Genomic DNA, 20,817 nt, shown 5'->3' with positions numbered 1-20,817 from the left:
AAGCCCAGGTGGCCATGCAGTCTCCATTCAGGTCTGGCAGGTGTGCAGACATAGGACTGCAGGTCCAAGGGGGCAGATGCTATCACAGGTGGCAGCAGGTCACAGCCAGGCAGCAGCCCCCACTGCCACTGCTGCAGTAGGTAGAGGTCAGGGCTACTGCAGCAGTCCAGCTGGCACAGGGGACTGGTGTCCCCATATGTCAACTGGCCAGGCCTCAGAAGCTCCTGAGAGCAAGTAGCCCTGAGCTGCTCACCAGAGCAGCTTTTTATACTGCTGGGGATAGCACAGGTGCTGGCCCCAGCCTTCAGCTCCTCCTGGCTGCAAGTCCAGGAGGAGTTGGGCAGGGTCAGTTTTCCACAAGTGGTACAACTTGCCCCACACCAAAACGTATGTTCTGGCACATGTGCTGAGACAAAAATTTCTGGCATAAATTTGTGCCGCTCCTATTTGAGCTGCTGCAAGCACACATGCCTGCATGTGTAGATGCACTCACTTTGTGCAGGACCTGACCATGCAGCTCAGAGCATACCCACCAAATTGGTCCCAGAAGCACAACAGGGAAAGGAATGTCTAGGCCAGGGGTCAGCAACCCCCAACATGCGTGCCAAGCACGCAAAGCCATTTTGTTTGGCACACCACCGCCAGCCTGGGCTCTAAGCAGCTGCTGCCAGCCATACAGCCCAAGCTGCTCCCAGCAGGAGGCTAGGAGGCTGCAAGCAGACCAGGCTCCATGGGCTGGCTGAAGCTGGGAAGCTGCAAACAGATGCTTCAGGCTCCAGCATGTCAGCACTACAGTACCTTCCAAGGTAGACATTGTGGTTTTTTCAACACTCCAGTCAAAAAATGTTGCCTACCCCTGGACCCTAGTCAGTGCAGCCCAAAGAGACTTAGGCATGAGCTTGGTTTCTGCTGTTCAGAACCGCTGAACTGAGGCACTTCTGGCCAGTATCTTGGCATTTTTACTAGCAAAGGCTTCAGGGACTACAGAGTTTAGGTGCCTTCAGTTATCCACATTTTGAATTTAAGTCCCTCAGTTTTGGGTATTTAACTTACACAGTAATGCCAACTCTTGCTGCTAAGCGTGTGGGGTGGAAAGAGCAGTGGGAGAGGGAAGGGGCAGAGGGGACAGATCGAGGCCCCCACAGTAAGGCAGTGGGACAGCGGAGAATGGGGGTCCCGGGGCTGGGGCAGGTTGTGATAACCATGTGCAGTTCATCCAGGGGCATGGCTCCCTGCTGCTGCATGCTGCACCAAGGGAAACGTGAGGGGCAGGTGCTCCTTGGATTTGTCACTGGGGCAGAGGTGGGCTGCCCGCTGCAGGTTGGGGCTCTGCACCTTGCTGACTTTAACCCAGGAGCCACGCACTAATTGTGCCACATCCCCTGCCTACCTGGCAGCATTACACAGCTCCCAGGGCAAAGGAAGCAGGGCACAGAACCCAGCCCACCTCTGCCCCAAGGACAATTCCAGGGGGCACCTGTCCCCTGTCCCTCCACCTGCATCCATCTGTCACTCCCAAGCCACAGCCCCGCCTCCCCCCCCCTGCTCTGCTGCTGCCCCTTACTCCTGACCCAGTACCCTTCATCCTGCCAGGGTGTGCATGGACTGCCCCCCTCCCTGCGCTCCAAACCCCACACATACTCCCATAGCCCACCCACACCTTCACAAGTAACCCCCATCACACACATGCTTCAAAAATAGCCCCTCATGATTTAGATTCCAAATCTCTTGCTTTTTAAGAGTTTATCTCATGATTTTTGACAGGGTGAGGTTAGCAAGACTGCTTACAAAAAGTCATACTGGTTTTAAGGTTCACTCTGTGACACGTGTTTTAAGCTTAGGACTTATCTATGCAGCTTAAGTGTCACCTTCAGAAATTTTCTTTTTTTTCTTCCATGGCAGTAGATCACTAGTATTGAACACGTTTTTATATATTTAACTAACAGCCTGTTATTTGGAATACTTCATTTATTTTTAGACTCCTAGAACTGCATTAGATAGCAAACACCACATGAACTATTATACACTCAGGCTCTTACTTCAGACAAAAATTAAGATGAATATTTTCCCTTTAGTTGTAGGTCATGTATCTGGGTGTAGCACTGAATTTTGCATAAGACTTGATGACTTTGTTTACAGCTTCCAGGAAGTCTTTCTCCGTTGCAATTTTTCGACGTGCTCTGATGGCAAACATGCCTGCCTCCGTGCAGACGCTGCGGATTTCAGCACCTTTCAGAGAGAAGGACACATGGATGTAACATTTGAGGAGGGTCCACTTTCACAGTTAAGAAGTAAAAAGCACACAAGTCATAGGATTTGCCTTACCTGTGCTGTTAGGACACAATCGAGCCAGCAACTCAAATCTGATGTCTCTTTCCACACTCATCGAACGAGCGTGGATCTTAAATATGTGAGTTCGGCCCTAAAACAAAAGATTTGAGGCAGATATTAAAAAAGACGTGCTGAGAACTAGGCAGTGTTGTGGGAGGTTAAATGAAGCAGTTTAACTGTTAAGAGGAAGGAGACAGACACTCATTTCCCCTGCATGTTTTCTGGTAAGTGACCATTGTTGACTGACTGGCATATTTGTGCAATACGAAACTAGGAGGTTGTATTATGCAATAAATAAGTTATCTAGAACAGTGGTTCTCAACCTCTTTTGTAGCAGGACCAATTTGTAAACATCAATGGCCAGTCCCAACCCAGTGTCCTTCACTCCTGACCAGCTGTCCCCCACCCCCAAGCCTCAGCCACCAAGTGTGTGGGACAAGGGGGGCAGGCTGGAACTCTGACAGCCTTCAAGGGAAAAGCCAGTTTCCCACATTTTTCTCCTTTAAAAGGGAATCTATGTTTAAAGTTTGTCCATGACCCTTTCATACATTCTTGCAACCCACTTTTGGGTCACAACCCATGGGTTGAGAAATGCTGATCTAGAAGAGATACTTGACAGGAAGGCATTCCAAAAAATGCCCCCTCTTCCTGAAGCGCAATCAAGAAAGGCTGCAGGGCCCCAAAGCTTTAGAAGCAAGTCAAGCAGCTGCTCTCACAGAGGCCCAATTGGAGCCAGGAGCATGCTGCAACAGTTATTTTCCAAGGTTTTTCCTGTGAGGATGAAATCTATTTGTTATAACATGAAATATTTTGGTGTATTTACACATACTTACACCCATGGCACTTTCATGTATATTATGCAGCTTCCAGACTATTACATTTATTAGAAGTCTAACCTTCTGCTCTGCTCCCAGGATTTGCTTACTAATGAAAAGACAAGAAGTTCTCACCTCCAGATCAGGTAAGCTAAATTCAATCTTCCTATCCAGTCTCCCTGGCCTCATCAGTGCTGGATCCAAAGTATCAGGTCTGTTAGTTGCCATCAGCACTTTAATATTGCCTCTTGGATCAAATCCATCCAGCTGATTGATCAGCTCCAGCATGGTACGTTGTACTTCATTGTCTCCTCCAGCCCCATCATCAAAACGAGCCCCTGGAGAAAGATGACAACTACATATCAAGACCCATAACAAGCATCTTTACAGGAGTGATGAGATATCGTTGCTGAATGAGAATGCAAAGCAAAGGATATCTCAACTAAGCAATCACAGCCATATAGATATTCGTGACCATCTTAAAAAAATGTGATTTTTCTTATTTCAAGTGCACTGGCTTCAGACTACACAGAATAGGATTTCCCTGATTGTTTAATAAAACTCTCTTCTTATCCCTTGTTTTAACTGTATGGGTTGCTATGTTCAGTAAGCAAGCTTTTTTCCTCAAATAAAGGAAGCTAAAATCTGTTTGTCTTGGAAAAATTCTAATTTCAGGCAGTATAAAGAAAAGTTTACGTGCAAGATTCTCTGAACATTTTTCTTTTGAAATGTTTACAAAAACTAAGCAGCATGTTGGCTGTACTATATTTAAAAGACATTCTGCCTGTTAAGTTTAATTACTTAGCATTTTGACTAAAGAGATAAAAACAACTTCAAGTCAGGACTAAATACATTCAAGTTGCATAAACTATTTTTGTAATAGCTCCTTGTGCAGTAAACAACCTCAATGACCTTAGAATATTAGTTTCCTTAAATATATACTTATCTGCAACCTTGATTTTTAGATTGCAATAATCTTGATAAACAGGGAATTACACAGAAAGTTTAGTATTTTTTAAAGAAGCTTGCTACATAGAAAACACAATTCAAGATGCAAACATACCTCCAATGGCATCAATTTCATCAAAGAATATAAGACAAGCTTTCTTAGTTCTGGCCATTTCAAAAAGTTCCCGCACCATTCGAGCCCCCTAAGATTAACAAAAGATTAAAAAAGGGATTAACCATTTGTTACGAACAGGCCAACTCAAGGAAAGCAAACAATGATTTTTCCCAACTGATAATCCATAACGGTCAAATTAGGGGAGAAAGATTATTGCCCTCTTTTTACAGACAGGGATGTAATTGTATAAAGAGATTAAAATTCCCTTGAATTCCCCTACTAACCAGTTATTGAACAATATATTTTTGGCTACTACCCACGACAAAAAGGTTAAAGCACTACGTGCCATTACTGAGGCTTGCAGTTATCTACCTGTCCCTGTGTAATTTATCTATGGCCACACAATGTCTTTGCTTCAGAGCCCATGCATCAAGTGCCGACAAACTGAAGCAGGTAGGAACATGTCTCTCCCAGCTAATGTTTGAGGGTACAGGAGCAAGCAGGTTATACGGCAAAACCAAAAAAAGTTACACGTCTAGTGGATGAATAACCTTCATTTGGCGCACTAATACAAAACTGTAGTAGGCTTGATTCCTTTCTGCTGAAATTTTATATATAATTTGGCGTGGGATTTTCACATTGTTCAGCAGTGATCCAACACGAATGCTGAAAGCTTCTGAAATTACAGCCAGCAGTTATCACTCTGTTATTCTGCAATGTCTTTGCTCCCTTTTATGCCCCCTGGAGTCCACAGAACATAAGTACATCCAAGAACAATGAATGTTAAAATGCTTGGCCTCCATTAGAAACCTGTAGTTAGCTGCATATTTTATGTGGTATTTGATCTCACCTCTCCTACATATTTCTGCACCAATTCAGATCCAATCACTCTGATGAAGCAGGCATCAGTCCTGTTAGCAACAGCACGGGCACACAGGGTTTTGCCTGTCCCCGGTGGCCCAAACAGAAGCACTCCTTTAGGGGGCTCAATCCCAAGGTTCACAAACCTCTCAGGCTGCAAAGAGGAAAAGCAGGAGGTTAGATTCTATCAGACCCTTAAAGACACACTAATAAATAAGGTAAAAATAAATTACTCAAAGCTATTTTAACTTGTGTGCTTGCATTCTGACTTCTCAGTATTGGAAAAGATGCAACAAGCTGTTGGATGAAGCAGCCAGCCTAGGCAAAAACTTCAGCCTGCACCAATGAGTTGCTTACATGGAGCAGAGGGGTCTCAACCACCTCCCGCAGTTTTTCAATCTGTTCTTTGCAACCACCAACATCGCTGTAGGTGACATCTGGTTTTTCCTCCACCTGCATAAGAATGATAAATGAATAGCTGAACAACTTGTAATTTGTTATTCTCCACTGGGACTTGCAAACTCTGATAAAGTCAAAACTGCAAGTATAAGAAACTCAGTAAACAAAAACAATTCTCACCTGCATCATAGTAACAGTTGGGTCAATCTTTGGAGGTAAGGGGATATGGATCTGATACTTGTTTCTGTCTACACTGGTAGGAAGATACAAAGAGGGTGTTACATTAATTTTAATACTCCCTGAGTCAACACCTCAGCTGTGACCTATAATTCAGAAACCCACAATTCTTGGCAATTGCTTTTTTCCTCCAGATCAGGCTGATCCCATCTTTAAAAAACTACTAGTCAGAGCCAGCCTATTCTGTAGGAAATGCCAATATTTCTATAAAGGAGGAGAGCTGAATGGAAAGAACCACACAAATCCATGTCGCACACTTCATTTGTCCCTCAAAATCATTATATTTCTGCAAAACACTTATTTGAACAGGCATTCTCCAATATAAAATTTCTTACCAACTCTACTACTGACTAAAATTAAAATTTCAGTTTCTGCAACAACAGCTTATTGCTCTGCCATGATTACTTTGCTTATTTTTGTTGCCTGTAGACCCCACAGCCCAAAGATTACAGTGAAACAGATGATCTGAAGTACCTTTGGCTGCAACTCTATAGAAAAAGGAGGCTTCAGTTTACAACTACACTTTTCAGAACATTAAATCATTTTGTCTTCACTTACCCAACTCTCATTCCCTCTTCAATGTCAGTTGGTGCCACCTGGTCACTGAGATCCACCACAAATTTGGCAAATTGTTTGACATTGATAATATACTTGGGATCCTCAGAGTCTGCATTGATGATCTTCGTACACCTGAAAGACAGATGATCAATTAATGCAGGCCATGAGGTGGATGACTTATACTTGTGACACCATGAACACCACGGAATCAAGAAGCCTCACATGCACGCCAAGTGCCTTCATAAAACATTTGGCTGCTGAGTTTGCTGTGTTATTCTTACAGGATAACTAACAGTGCGCCTATCGCTATTCCAAGCATGGCATACTTCTCCTTGTTACATAAAGGTTAATGTGTTTGCTCTTCAATACTACAGTACACCCGAGAGTTGATTTACAATTTCCCCAGGTGTCATATTCTGTGTGTAGAGACAAGCAGCGCAGAGAGCACTGTGTGCACAAGCTGTCTGCTTATACCGCATCACTACATAGGACTCACAAGATACCGCACACACCTGGCAACCTGAAGAGGCTGCTCACTTTGGAGAGTCTGCTTATCTGCAGCCAGATCCCAGAGAGCAGGAGGGGCCAGGCCAGTGTCTGACTCCTTGATCCCTACATGGAAGAAAGCAAAGGGAGGACCAAGGGTCAGTTTACCTAAAGCACTGTTAATCCTTCACATCCAGATGGCAGTTTAAACAACAAGCACATAACAGAAGACAGCACGTGCTGACAGGAAATGCAACTGTAGGAATGTGGCAACCTCATCACCAGAAGCAAACTTCTTATGGCCCAGAACACACTGAATGGATCCGGACCGTGACATGACAAGAAATGTAAAACCTGCCAAACACATCTCCACCACCCCCACAATCACTACACCCCACAACAGAGCCAGGAACATTCCTAGATCCTACAGCTGCACCTCCAGAAATACATCTCATCCGGTGCACCAAATGCCCTGATGAAAAATACATAAGAGAGACCAAGCAACAACCGCACACAAGAATGAATGCATGCTGGAAATCTATCAAAGACAAGAATACCCAATTACCTGTGGGGGCACATTTCTCACAAAAAACCCACTCTCTCTCCAATCTCTCAGTCTAATCCCCAAAGGAAACTTACAAAACACTTTTCACAGACAAGCCTATGAACTTCATGTCATCAACCTTTCGAATACAAGAAATCATGGGCTAAATATAGACACTGGATTTATGACACGTTATAACCTGCCTGACATCTGACTCGCAGGTACCTCGCCACTATTTACCTGCTACATTCATCTCCCTTCTCTCTTCCCCCCTCCCTTCCTCTCTCCCCAGCCTGTCTCACCCACTGACTCCTCAATTTACATCTTCACCAACTGCCTTTCTTGCATGCATGCCAGCTTCTGGCTTCTTTACTATTCATTCCATCCAGGAAGAGCACACACCAACTGCAGAGGCTTCCTCAGTCTGACAAAGGGTTTTTAAACCTGAAAGCTTGCTAAGAAATTTTTTCCAACTATTTAAGTTGGTCTAATAAAAGTTATCAGATTCACCCAATGAACCTTGCCTGCCTATGTCCTTAGACCAACATGGCTACAACCCACCCCACTGTAACTGTAGGAATGTGGTTCTCAACCTTTTTTAGACCCCAAACATCCCTTGTTAGACTGAAGGCAGCCCTCAAAAAATGCCAACCCTTAGTTTTCACTTGCTTTTTTGACTAGAGAAAAATAATAGAAATGTTTTCTGTTGCAAAAGAACTTAGAAAAAACCCCACAACCAATCAGAATGTTTTTTACCACTTTAAATTCCTATTTGACATCTCTGGGTTTATTTTGTGAACCATATTTGTTCACCTGACAATGCTAATGTTGCATGGCACTCTGCAGCACCCTTGAGAGGATCTCACAACACCCAAGAGAGCCATAGCACCTGGGCTGAGAATTACTGCTGTAGAAGGAAGCAGTTGGATCTATGCCAGTTTGTTTCACAATGTAAAGAAAAGTTATTTTGTTGTTGTTGTTTAATGAAGTTCTTTATTTTTCCTGGCAGAATTTATTGTCAATTGGAGAACATTTAGAAGGGCATACACCAATGAGGTAAAACTGCATTTCAGAGAAAAGAGATTTATATTTGGACTGCTTTAAAATGTACTTTGTTTTTATTTGCATTTTTTAAAATTCAAAATCCTTATCGCTATCTGGAACAAAAGATGCAAGAACATGCATCACACACCTGAGACCATCACAATATCCAACCTAAAAAAAAAATCAAAAAAAAAAAATCAAGGAAGGCAAGTTAAAGTTCATGGTATTCCTAATATTAAAAAAAATGCAAGAAGCTGTGTTTATCTGAAAGCTCTTCCAGCTTCTTCATACTCCACAGGGGAATAAAAACAGGCTTTAAGTCCAGGTAGAACTCATTAGTTAAGTGGGGATTAAGACACTTAAGGAAGATTTTGAATTTTAGGTATAATAAACATATAAAACATAAGTGTGTTATTCTGCTTTTGAGGACAATAATTATTAAGAAATTAGGATCTTAACAGACAGGAGATCCATAACGAAGAACATTAATTTTTTAACTCATAGAAAATGCAACTTAATGAGAACTTACTATGATAAATTATCAGCTCTGTACAAATAACAAGGCAGTGAAGTGGGCACGAATATAAAAATCATATTAGTTAAGTGTAAGCTAGATTTAAAAAAAAAAAAAAGCCTATTTAATGTTACTGATGATGGTATAATTATACCAGGCTGTGTTAAACCTTATAACTATAAACTATGAAAGAATTACTCAACAAAAGAGAGACCATATTGTAGTTTTGAATACAAACCATATGTTGTTGTACTTTCCTTATACATCTAGAACACTTAACTTTGTTTATGTAACATACAAAAATACTATAAAACACTGCTTACATTTAACTGGAAATTTCAACTTGTATCTAAAAACAGTTTGACACAAGTAGCAAAAAATGTACTGATAAGAAGTCTCTTTCACCATTTCTGAACTTAACAAAAGGCAAAAACTAAGACTCTGAACAAACAAATTAAGTCACTTTATCACATATATATCCTTCTAGTTTTCAAAAGTAGTACCAAATTTAGTCTGATGCCTCTATCAGCTTGCCAATCCACAGGTTACTGTGATTCAACCTTTCTTGGTACAGAGGAACTAAAAAAATAACTAAAACATACTGATTTAAACCAGTGGCTAGCAATGTTTTCCAGCAGCAGACTGAAACAACCCAACTTGGCTCCTAGGCAAGAAAGTGAGTGCTAAGATCCTACTACCACTTCTGCTCATTGCTTGGCTTCAGTGTAGATAAAGCTTCCCCCCTGCCGAACTCTACTTCTATGGACTGAATCCAATGGCACCACAGGCTGGATCCAGCCTACAGGTTGCTAACCCCCAATTTAAATTCATCCATCCATCCTCACAAACACTGACCTTACATTCCTAGCAGCCTTAAGAAAAAGAAACATACCAGTAAGCTCATTGATTTTCTTGAGTAGTTGCTGAATGTCATCTTCTACTTGCTTGATCTGCCTCGAGTACGTACTCTGGCCCTGGAAAAGAAGAACCGAGCTGTATGATTTTCAGTAATGCAAAAACATCTATATAGTTTATGAACACTAAGCAGCCATTAACATTTATCAAGATGTTCTACGTGCAAAAAAACTGCTGACTGATGGTGAGTGTCTTTAGGGTGCTTTTTATGAACTAAACATCACTTGTTGAAACAAAGTGGAGTGCTGCACTGTTACATTTGTGCTAAGGATCCTCCATGAGGAAATCTCTCCTTTCCATCAAAACTTGAAATTTTCAAAACTCTTCTCCTAATGGGCAAAAAAAAAAAAAAAAGGAAAAGAAAAAGAGCTAAAGATGTAGCAGAATGAGGGATGCACGTCCTTGAGTGATCCTTTTCAGTACCGCCAATTTTTATTTGCAAGTCTGATCTACGCTGCTCTTTCAACAACCCACCAGTTGGTGCTGGCCGTCTACTGAGAAAATTACAAACCATGAGCCAAGTCATTCCATCTAGTGGGCTGCTCCCAGCATCCAGGGCCGCACGGCACAGAGATGTCTTGAAACCCTACTCGCTTACACTCAGACCCCTTCACACCAACGTGGAAGCACGAGGGGAGTCAAAATGGACAAGCTACTGGTATGTTCAGGTCCCGCCACACTGTCAAAGCAAACAAGGCAGCTTGACTGGCCTTGCGCCATGCCTCTCCCGGACGGGGCCAATGCCCAAGTACAGCTACAAGCCCCCTTCATGACGGGGCTACAAAGGACACATCTGTGACTGCTTCAGACGAATAAAATACAAAACGGGAACAGGAATGAAGATCAAAGATTTAAAATGAGAGCAGGAAGGGGAGGGGAGGACTCACGTAGGTCTTCAGCAGGGCGATGTCGCCTTCATCCAGCGCTGCGGGAGGACACGCAGGTCAGCGGCGCAGCGGCCGCTCCCCTCCCCTGTCCCTTCACCCACACCTCCCCTTCCTTCCCCCCTGTCCCGTCACCCCCCCTCCCCCCAGGGGCGGAGATCCCGGCCGGGAGGGGGGACGCAGACCGCGGATGGGTTTGTCCTCCTTCTCTTCCTCCTTGGTCTTCCTCTGGTCGGCGCCCAGGTAATCCGGCATCTTGCCCACACTGCCCGGACACACTGCGCAAGCGCCGCACCCCTGGCCCCGGAAGCATTACGCAGCGGCTCCCGACTTCCGGTTGTCGCCGGCCTCCGCGCTCGAAGGGGGTGGAAAGGGATACCCGGCTCTTCCGCCGGAAGCGGAGGGAGGGGGGCAGAGAGAACCCGGCCGGGTGTGACTGCAATCTGCTTCCCCGGCAGCACTTCCGGTCGTGGATTGTGGGCCGCCCCCTGGCGGCAGCGGGTCCGCGGTCCCCGGCTGGGCCTGGCTCCTGTAGGTGCCTTGGCAGCGCGCGTCTCTGCCATGCGGACACGGCTGCTTCTCTGACTGTTGTGCCCGTGCACATTTCTCTGTTCGCACCCACATGAGAGGCTACACACAGACATCCCCACCAGGCTTGGGGCGTTGAGCCCCTTTAGCCCAGGGTCCCCACACACAGGCTCTGTTGCAGCCCAACTTGGGTCAGCTTGAGCCCCGTACGCTCCATCATACAACTCCACACGCTGGAGCCGCCCCCTGGGCTGTTTGAGTCCTGCTAGACTGTGCGCCGTTGTTGACGCCACACTGGGGACTGGGCGAGGCACCTGGCACAGACCCCCAGGTTGAACTCAGTGGCCTCCTCACCTAGGCCTCTTCTGCATCGAGGGGTTTTGCACCTTCCTAGGGGCGGTCTCTGAAGAAGGGTCGGGCCAAGTCATGAGGCTTTTCAGGGCCATCCCCGTGTCTCTGTGTGTTTCTGTCTGAACAAACACTGCTAGGATGTGACGGCGAATGCGGGATGTGGCCCTGGCTGCTACCAACAGCATCACCTGCACCGAGACGTCTCACGATGCAGCGATGCATTGCCCGCTCTGGCACAGACCGAGCCAGGTCACCAGGCTCCGACACCATGGCCTGTCGGGGGGGCTGCTCCTGCCATGGCCCAGGAGGCCTCACGTGTGGGCAAAGGGGGCAGGTGCATGCGGCGCCATGCTGCATTTGTCCAGCTGGTGCCTCCTGGGCTGTTTTTGCACATTTTCACAATTTTTCAAATGGTAACAAAGCTGTGAAATGTGCATGGAGAGATCCTTACTTGTGTGACCATTTGGTGAAATACTTTTCAGCCTGAATGCCCCTGCCAGGCCATTGCAACAGTACACTCAATCACCTGCACTGGCCTGGCTCCCGTGGCGGCCAGCTCCGCCGGTGGGCTGGCGCGGAAGACGGGCTGGACACGGGGTGAGGGGGAACATTGCCGAGTGGGCCCTGTTCTGCTCCAGGCAGCGGTTGCAGGAGGGGAGAAATAGCGGGAGCGCCGCTCCAGGGACTCGGAAGCAGCTGCTGGGGGGCGGTTTAGCGGGAGCACCAAGGACCCGGAAGCGGTTGCAGTGGGGAATGGGATAGCTGGTGCGCCGCACCAGGCACCTGGAAACGATTGCTGGGTGTCTCCATGCGCCGGCTCCTGGCAACCGGCGAGCGAAGGCGCGAGAGCCGGGTGCGGAACCGCTGAGCGCGCGGGGCGGCCGCCGCGATGCTACAGGAGGCGCGCGAGGGGCAGGTCACCGCCGTCACCAGCGCCCTGTCTGCAGGTAGGCGTCGCGGCCCGGGCGGGGAGCAGCAAGCAGAGCCGTAGATCGTAGGAGTAGCAAGTGGAGCCGGGCGCGCAGGGGGGAGTGGAGTGACATTGGCGCGGAGCCCCGCTTGGCTGGGTCCAGCCTGCGAGCCTGCTAAGCCGGTGCTGTGCGAGAAGCCAGGCACCGAGCCGCTGGGGGCTGCGCTATGCCCCAGGCCATGCTCGTGGGCGCAAAGACAACATTGTAAGTCCTCTGTGAGGAAAGCTGAAGGTGGCATTGTAAAGACAGTTGAAGCAGTACCTCCAGGCACTTATTTAATCTGGGTGCGTTGCAGTCACCAGGCTCATGTCTCGTCACCTGACTGTGCATCGCCAATCCTGAGAGCATTCCTGTAGGGTAAGCAAGAGCCTGGTTCGGGTCCTTAGCCCAGGATCCACCTGGCAGATACAGGGAGGCTTAAATTATCCTGAGGAAGTCCATAGCGAAGGACAAGCATAAGTAGTGTCAGGGTCAGGGCCCTGGCTGTTGTATCTGGTGATGTGGGCACGTCTGTCATGCACAGGGCAGTGCCAGGCAAACATAGTGCAAACAAGCCCCTGAGCTGGAAGCAACTTGGGGAGGTTAGTGTGATTCTGCAAGTTGTCTAGAAGTCTGTAAGTTTAAGTGACTGTCATTTGAGCCTAGAATTTGGGTTTTGTCCTGTTGCATCTTTCATTCATGATAGTTTGATTTTTGCCAGTTGTAGCTGAACATCTGTAGTCTGTTCTGAATTAGCACTTTGCGTTGTTGCAAAGGGAAGCCAAGGAGCAAATTAGTGAGTTTGAGTTCACAAAAGGGATTTTGCAATAATGAACATGGAATAAACAATGTAATGGGCAATTTTGCATATTTTCACACTCTTTCAAATGGTAACAAGGCTGTTAATTAAAGAGTCCTTACTGGTGAAGTGATTATTTGGTGAAATACTTCTCAGTCTGAATGGAAAATATATAAATTGCAATGTGAAGCTAAGCTCCTCTTATGCTTTATTTGCAGCTTCTGTCCACTGTCAAGTTGAACCTGTGGGAAGATGGTTTGAAGCTTTTATTAAGAGGAGAAACATAAATGTTTCTGCCTCTTTCCAGGAGTTGGAGGATGAGAAAGAGCTGTCTGAAGAGTCTGGGGATGAAGAATTACAACTTGAAGAATTTCCTATGCTAAAAACACTTGATCCAAAGGACTGGAAGGTATACAACAAATGCAAACGGTGTTAACTCTTTCATTAAGCATATTATGGGAAAGTTACTTGTGGTCCATAGTTATGTAAAGGCTCCACTCTCTGGGTATTTTTCCCTCATCTGGATTATTCCATGTACTTTAGCAAATAGCTTCCTTTGTGTTTTCCATAGGTAACTAAGTGAGGATACTTTTTTACATTCTTCTATTTGAGTGTCAGTGACTTCCCTTCTATTAATCAGACTAATAAATATGCATCAGAAAGTGATCTTCGCTCTATTCTCATTTTACTGGAGTGAAATCAGCTTGAGATTCAGTCTCAGTCTCTCTGAAATCAAATATGCCTCTCTAAGAAAATAGCTTTTTTCCTTTTGTTCTGAGGAAATGTGGACACCTTTTCAGCAATGTTTTCAGTGCATCACTGAGAATACAACAGGCAAGGTTCATGTCATGAGAACCTTCACTGAAGTGAATTCCTGTGGAGCTGGTTACAATTTTGTAACAAGGGCTTATTTTGAAATGATTTTGTATATAATTAGATATTGAGAGCCTGTGGATAAGAAGTTTGAGTTGCCCATTGCTAATCTTTATACATACAGAGGAGAATTCAGCCCTGCTAAAAGAAAACATGAAAAGCTTTCAAGTCATATTTGTCTGAATATTTTGTTTCGTGGGTTTTTTAGGTGCAGTCATCTGTAATCTATTAATGTTTGTAATTCCTTATCAGAATCAAGATCATTATGCAGTACTTGGACTGGGACACATAAGATACAGGGCCACTCAGAAACAAATCAAAGCAGCCCGTAAGTACATTTTCCCTTTTAAAGCAGGGTCATGGAACTCTCTTCTCTATCCTGTATGTGCATTTCATGACTAAATATAAACATGTGCTTCATGGACCGAGTGTGCATGTTTTTCATTAAAGAATGTCCACCCTAACACTGGATTTATTTCATTTACCAATCTGTAAAGTACAGTTTGGTGGCTTGTTTGAAGAGATGCAGTCAATATAAAAATCACATCTATCTAAATTGCTTTTGACTATTCTAGTTACAAATAACAATTTAATCTACTCTGAAGAAACGTTTACTTTATTTTTTTGGTCATTTATTTCATCCATTAGATAATGTTTTGTGGGTATCACCTTTGCAGTATTCTCCCAATAGCCAGTAAGATCCTATCCTGCAAGTTGTTCCATACACATTCCTGCACCTTAAAGAGTTCATTGCAAGACTGAAGTTTCTCAGTGAGCTGGAATCTTAGACTAAGGCCCTTTCCACATTATGCTTAAGACTTGATTGACCAGTTAATCTCATCTTAAGTTGTAGCCTAGCCACACATTCAATTAGTTAATGCGTAATAACTTTGTGGCTGGTTCCTAACTGACTTTGTGGCCAGGTGAGCCTGTATAGCTGAAGACTCATCCACTCAAGGGACTCCCAGTTGTGGGGGTGCATTGGGTCAGCTGAGGGGGCTCCCAGCTGCAAGACCTTGCTACTTACCAGTCCAGGGCAAGCCCAGGATTGTGATCCCGGGTTACCCCTGGACTGGCAGTAAGGAATGATGGGATCTGATGCATGAACCCATAGTCACACCTCCTGCTGTGAACATGTGGCATAGTAGGAAGCATGATTCTGTGGATCATGCATCAGATCCCATCATGTCTTTACCTGCAAGTCTGGAGGGGCCCTAAGTCCCAAAGGAACTGCAGATAGTTCTAGCGGATTATGAAGAGAGTCTGTAGCAGTGGTTCTCATCTTTGTGGACTCATGGCACCCTTTCATATCTTTTATGAATTGACTGGCATTGAAATTGTTTGAAATTTCAAACAAGAAATCTCATGAGGTACAAAAAGGACAAATGCAAAGTCTTGCACTTAAGATGAAACTAAGTCTTCATGCGTTGCTGCAGGCTTGGGATCAACTGGCTAGGCAGCAGCTCTGCAGAAAAGGACCTGGGGATCACAGTGGACAAGAAGCTGAATGTGAGCCAACAGTGTGCCCTTGTTGCCAACAAGGCTAACGGCATAGTGGGCTGCATTATTAGGAGCATTGTCAGCAGATTGAGGGAAGTGATTCTTCCCCTCTATTCAGCACTGGTGAGGCCACATCTGGAGTACTTTGTCCAATTCCCACCCTCACCCCCCCGCCCCACTTCCTCTGCCCACCCACACAATGTAGATAAATTGTGAAGGCAACAAAAATAATTGGGGGGCTGGAGCTGGGACTTACGAGGAGAGGCAGAGGGAGCTGGGCTTATTTAGCCTGGAGAAAAGACTGAGGGGGATTTAATAACAGCCTTCAACTCCTGAAGGGTGTTTCCCAAGAGAATGGAGCTAGACTATTCTCAGCAGTGGCAGGTAACAGAACAAGGACCAGTAGTTTCAAGTTGCAGCAAGGAAAGTTTAGGTTAGATATTAGTAAAAACTTTCTCACTAGGGGAGAATAGTGAAACATTGGAACAGGTTATCCAGAGAGGTTTGGAATGTCCATCCTTAGAGTTTTTTAAGGTCTGGTAGAAAAAGTCTTGACTGGAAAGATCTAGTTGAGAATGGTCCTGCTTTGAGCAGGGGGGTGGACTAGATGACCTCCTGAGATCCCTTCCAACCCTCATTTTCTATGATTCTATGACTCTAGGTTACAGTGCTCACTGCTTTCCAGAGGGGGCCAGACAGTGGGGGTAAGAGATTGTTTAGACAGGAACAAGTCTAAGCTTGCATTTATCTGCTTATCTCCTCACACCTCATGGCACCCTTCAGAGGATCTGCTGGCTCCCCAGGGTGCTTTGGCACTCTGGTTGAGAATCACTGGTCTATAGTTACGATTATTTGCATACCTTGTTCTGGGATCCAACAAAGTTTTAGCTTACAAGGGATTCTAATTTTCACTAATATTATCACATTCCCGACAATTCATTTGCTCATTTTCTGTTTCCTTCCCAAAAAAATCTCATTTAAAAAATGCAGACAAGAATTCCTGCACTCCTTTGGTTTTTTTTTTTAAAAATGATCATGTGCTGGTGGTAGGGATAATGTTTCTGTACTTTGCTTGCTAGATAAAGCCATGGTTTTGAAGCATCATCCTGACAAGCGGAAAGCTGCAGGGGAGCAGATTGGTGAAGGTGACAATGACTATTTTACCTGCATAACAAAAGGTAAGAGAAGACTCATATAATGCTGTTAAGTGATATGTTTGCTTAGAAGTATGTTGGCAGGGATTTAGCAGGATTGTAGGTCTTATTAACTGAAATGTTGCTTAATTGCTGTAAAGCCAAAAAACATAGTTTCCTATTTTACAAAGTTGTTTCAAGTAAGCAGAGATCAAATTAAAGCAACCTTCCTTTTGTTGAAAACTGCTCCAGAATCATGTCTCTTATCCTGCACCTGATGTGCACAGCACCTGTTTCCCATTCCACTTAAAATGATAAGATAGAGTAGGTAATGCAGGTACTTATGGTGGTGTATTGAGATTGCCACATGCCACCTGAAATAAACTCGAAAGCTGCTGTGCCTAGTAATAGACTACTTAAAGGGGAAAAGTCAGTTGTGGTTAGAGATCCTGACCTCTTGTGTCCTCCCTCTGCCAACAGAGCATCTGCTGACTTGATCTAAGGTATCAGTTTCTTTAGCTGCTATTACCCTAGCTGGCCGAGTGAACTCGGCTGAACAGCACGTCTCTCCTTGCCTTTAATGCAGTCACTTTGGAACCCTGCTTCTGACCCAGCCCAGGGAATGTTCTAGACGCAGATGAACACGGCCCGGCCCGGGATTCTTACCTCAAAACAAAAATTCTTGACAAAGTTTTTCAAAATCCCAAAACGCTTAGAGACCTCCTGCATTTCCCAGTTTGAAATGACTTGCAATTGCGGAATGTAAGTGAATGATAGTACGACTTTGTAACAACATCTTTCTGAATTGTTAAAATCATTGACCAAAAACATGTTTTTTCTGCCCCAACTTGGGGCTTGTGAATATTTAAAAAAAAAAAAAAAAAGTAAATAAATGTCCTGTTTCAATTTGGGATAGAAAAAAATTCTCAATATCTCACAGGATGGGAAAACAGTCCCCTGCTTACCCCATTGCTACAATCCTGTTGATGCTGATGGGACATGTAACACTGGAAAAGCCTAGGGCTGCAGGCCAACCTTGCTGGTGCCTACAGAGGTAGCAATTTCCTTGCTGAGAGGGGAGATTGTCCAGAGTCTGGATTCTGTTAGAAATTAGAAAGCCATGGTTGTTGTTATAGCATCCAGAAGCCCTGCTCCTGCTGTGCTAGGCTCTGTACAAATACAGAACAAAACAACAACAAAGTGGAACAAAAAGGCAGTGGAGTTCAAGGAGACAGAGACAGCAGGAGGGTTTATGGTGAAGGAACAGTGTTATGGAGAGATGGGGAGGTGGTAAAAACAGAGATCTAGAAACATAGGTTATTTGGTTGGTTAAAAGAAGGCAGGACCTAGAACGGAGTGTAGATTTAGTGATAGGGTAGAAAGCCAAAACTAGAGGTAGAGGAGTAGTTGGTGGTGAACAACTGTAGAAGACTGTCCTCTATAGCAGTGCTTCTCAACCTTTTTTTTGTACCAGGATTGATTTCTAAACATTGATAGCCAGTCCTCACCCAGTGCCCCTCATTTCTGACCTGCTGCCCCAAGTGTGTGGGTTGGCGGGCGGGAGAGGTATGGGGGGCCCCAAGTAGTACCACACAGTGAAAAGCCATGGCTTCCTGTGTTTTTTCTCTTTTAAAAGAGAATCTATTTTTAAAGTTTGTTCACGACCCTTTCTTATAGTCTTGAGACCCACTTTTGGGTCGCAACCCATGGGGTGAGAAACACTGCTCTACAAGAGACAGTGGAGGGTGGATGGGTAATTGAAGTGGAGGGTCTAGAAAAGGAGTGGACATGAAAGCAGGAGGAGAGATGGGCTTGGGGGAGAGAGCAATATGCATACCTGGCATGTGGAAGCAAAATCAGAACCAGTAGTACGGCAAGGAGAATGGGAATGGGAAATATTCTGAGGGCGACACGGGGTCCCTGGCATGTATGAGAGGGGGTGTTTGGGAACACAGAGCCATGGTATGAGGGAGCAGGGAATTGTGGTTGATCTTTTTAATAAAGAGGGATGGAGCATGACACATGGGGAGCTTGCTGTGGAACTGAAAGGATGCAAGGAACCCTGGTGTATGGTAAACTCGGTCCATGTTAGGTGTGAGGTCTGCCACTCCTACTTCAACTTCCTAAACATGGATATACGGACCAGATGTTGCCTCCTAAATCTGAAGCCAGCCCACCTGTATGCTCTTAGCGAAAAAGCAGCAACAGGAGTGGTCACTTCTCACTTGGCATTTCCTCTTAGTTTGCCCTGGCCTTAGAGGTCTGAAGCTCTAGGAGGTACAAAGCTTGACTTCCTAATTATTTACTCTGAGCATTCAATACAGTAACTCTTCACAACCAACTCCTCGTTGCCAGAGCAGGGAGCTTTTACAGTAGGAAGAGGTAGAAATTACATACCCAGGCTGATGTAATGGCCATTTTAGAACATTATTTAAAGCTCTGGTTGGAAATCGCAGTGGCACACTTCCAGTGTGAACTGCAAGTGCTTCAGTGAGTAGCTTCTGCCAGTGCACTGATGTCCTCCAAGAAGTCCTTGGGACTCCACAAAAATGTAGGAGTCTGGCTACCAGAAGTGATTGCAAGGTCAAAAGTCACACCCCAGGTTCTGTGCTGAACTAATCCTTGCAAAATCACTTACTTTGCCATGTTTGTAGCTGTATTTCAGTATTTTGCTATTTTTCATAGATCTTCCACTTTTCTTCAGTGCTTTAATATTCTGTAAGCAGGAGCCAACAGCAGTACTGCTGCAATTGGAACAAAAACCTTGAACATGAAGCAATAAAGTGTGGTGGGTCAAAAACAAACCAGCAGATGCATATGAAAACCTTAGATTTTTATGTGTAAAATTCCCTCCCAAGATGCTATCTGTACATTCATCTCCACTCTAGCATTTTATGACCTCTCCATTTTTTTTCTTTTCTCCAGCGTATGAAATATTGTCAGATCCTGTGAAAAGACGAGCATTTAACAGCATAGATCCTATTTTTGATAATTCGGTACCTTCTAAAAGTGAAGCAAAAGAGAATTTCTTTGAAGTTTTTTCACCAGTGTTTGAAAGGAATGCCAGGTAAGCTGCACCACAGACTTTTTGGCTGCTGTGACCACTGGTGAGAACAGGGTATTTGCGGTCTGGTGCACTGTGTCTGTGCCTGGGAAGTGAAGTAAATTAGCAAGAGTTTATAATTAAAAACAGGATGTTGCTATCTTTTAAATTAATCTTAAACTGGTAGACATATGAAACAAGGGGATAGGGAGAACCAGTGTGTTACCTGCCATTCACTCAGCAGAGGGATGCATTTGCAAATATTTATAGTTCTATATGCTATTTCCCATTTTACCTCCCAGAGTTGATGCTGTTTTTCACTGGTACGTTTATCTCTGTTCATATCTGTAGGTTTGGAAATGTTTGCATTATGATGCTGTCACTATCATGAGTATTCTGAGCAAAGTAATGCAAAAGTTAGCTAGCAAAAATGAACTGAGCCTAGACTTGAGCGTACTTTTACTCTATTTTAAACCTTTGTTTTAAACAGGCTGCTGATGATTTTAATATAGATCCCTAAGCCCGCTTCACAGGCATGGGCCTAAATTTGGGATGGTGGGCAGGGTTGGTTTTTTTCATGGCTCAGCATGTATTTTTCCCACCACTCTTGAGGGAAGTGGGGTTTCATCTGCTTCCATAACAAACTCTGCACCCTATAGAGCTTTAGTCAGTGCGTGGGGAAAAATGGATCAGAGGCAAGGTATATATTTTTCCTCTCCCCCACTCCCCTATGGATCTGTGGAAAAATGAATGTAGTCTGCAGCAGAGTTGCATTACCTACAGCAGTGGGGATCAACCTTTTTGGCGGGCATGCCGCAAATTAAGCCTCACACCCTCCCTGCGTACCACTCTGGTCCCCTTCCCCTGCTCATTTTGCATCCCTGTTCTCTGCCCTGTGCTTCTTGCCTTATCTGGTGCTGTGGTGCTGCCCCTTCTCAAGTCTGGCATGTCACACACAGAAGCTGCCTGTGCCACTTGTAACACACGTG

General features: G+C 44.8%; 2 protein-coding genes across 2 annotated transcripts in view; one reads left to right on the top strand and one right to left on the bottom strand.

Moving 5' to 3' along the window:
• Positions 1-1,950: 1,950 nt before the first annotated feature.
• PSMC2 (proteasome 26S subunit, ATPase 2) lies at positions 1,951-10,964 on the bottom strand. Its single transcript, XM_090041973.1, has 12 exons — positions 10,837-10,964; positions 10,655-10,692; positions 9,745-9,826; positions 6,777-6,876; positions 6,265-6,396; positions 5,650-5,722; positions 5,428-5,523; positions 5,060-5,224; positions 4,210-4,297; positions 3,282-3,484; positions 2,326-2,422; positions 1,951-2,229 (listed from the first exon to the last, which is right to left on the bottom strand). The coding sequence occupies exons 1-12, from the start codon at positions 10,904-10,906 to the stop codon at positions 2,072-2,074; spliced, it is 1,302 nt and encodes a 433-aa protein (XP_089898099.1). The 5' UTR covers positions 10,907-10,964; the 3' UTR covers positions 1,951-2,071.
• A 1,305-nt stretch (positions 10,965-12,269) lies between these two features.
• The window catches only part of DNAJC2 (DnaJ heat shock protein family (Hsp40) member C2), a 22,381-nt gene continuing 13,833 nt past the window's right edge, over positions 12,270-20,817 (top strand). The window contains exons 1-5 of the mRNA XM_090041970.1: positions 12,270-12,477; positions 13,498-13,688; positions 14,405-14,480; positions 16,732-16,830; positions 19,711-19,852. Of these exons, the coding sequence (XP_089898096.1) occupies positions 12,420-12,477; positions 13,498-13,688; positions 14,405-14,480; positions 16,732-16,830; positions 19,711-19,852 (566 nt within the window). The 5' untranslated portion in view covers positions 12,270-12,419. The remainder of the gene's footprint in view (positions 12,478-13,497; positions 13,689-14,404; positions 14,481-16,731; positions 16,831-19,710; positions 19,853-20,817) is intronic.

Source organism: Crocodylus siamensis, chromosome 4 (genome assembly GCF_052110815.1).
Source record: "Crocodylus siamensis isolate JL-2025a chromosome 4, ASM5211081v1, whole genome shotgun sequence".
NCBI classification, from domain to species: Eukaryota; Metazoa; Chordata; order Crocodylia; family Crocodylidae; genus Crocodylus; species Crocodylus siamensis.
Note: the sequence above shows the minus strand (reverse complement) of the source record. Positions and strands in the feature narration are given on the sequence as shown.

Excerpts from the sequence above, each read along its gene's own strand:
- PSMC2 (XM_090041973.1), bottom strand. The coding sequence starts at position 10,906 with ATGCCGGATTACCTGGGCGCCGACCAGAGGAAGACCAAGGAGGAAGAG. Across the intron at positions 9,827-10,654 it reads TCGCCCTGCTGAAGACCTAC|GGCCAGAGTACGTACTCGAG; the intron begins GTGAGTCCTCCC and ends CTTCTTTTCCAG. Across the intron at positions 6,397-6,776 it reads CAGCCTCTTCAGGTTGCCAG|GTGTACGAAGATCATCAATG; the intron begins GTGTGTGCGGTA and ends TCTGTCTTTCAG.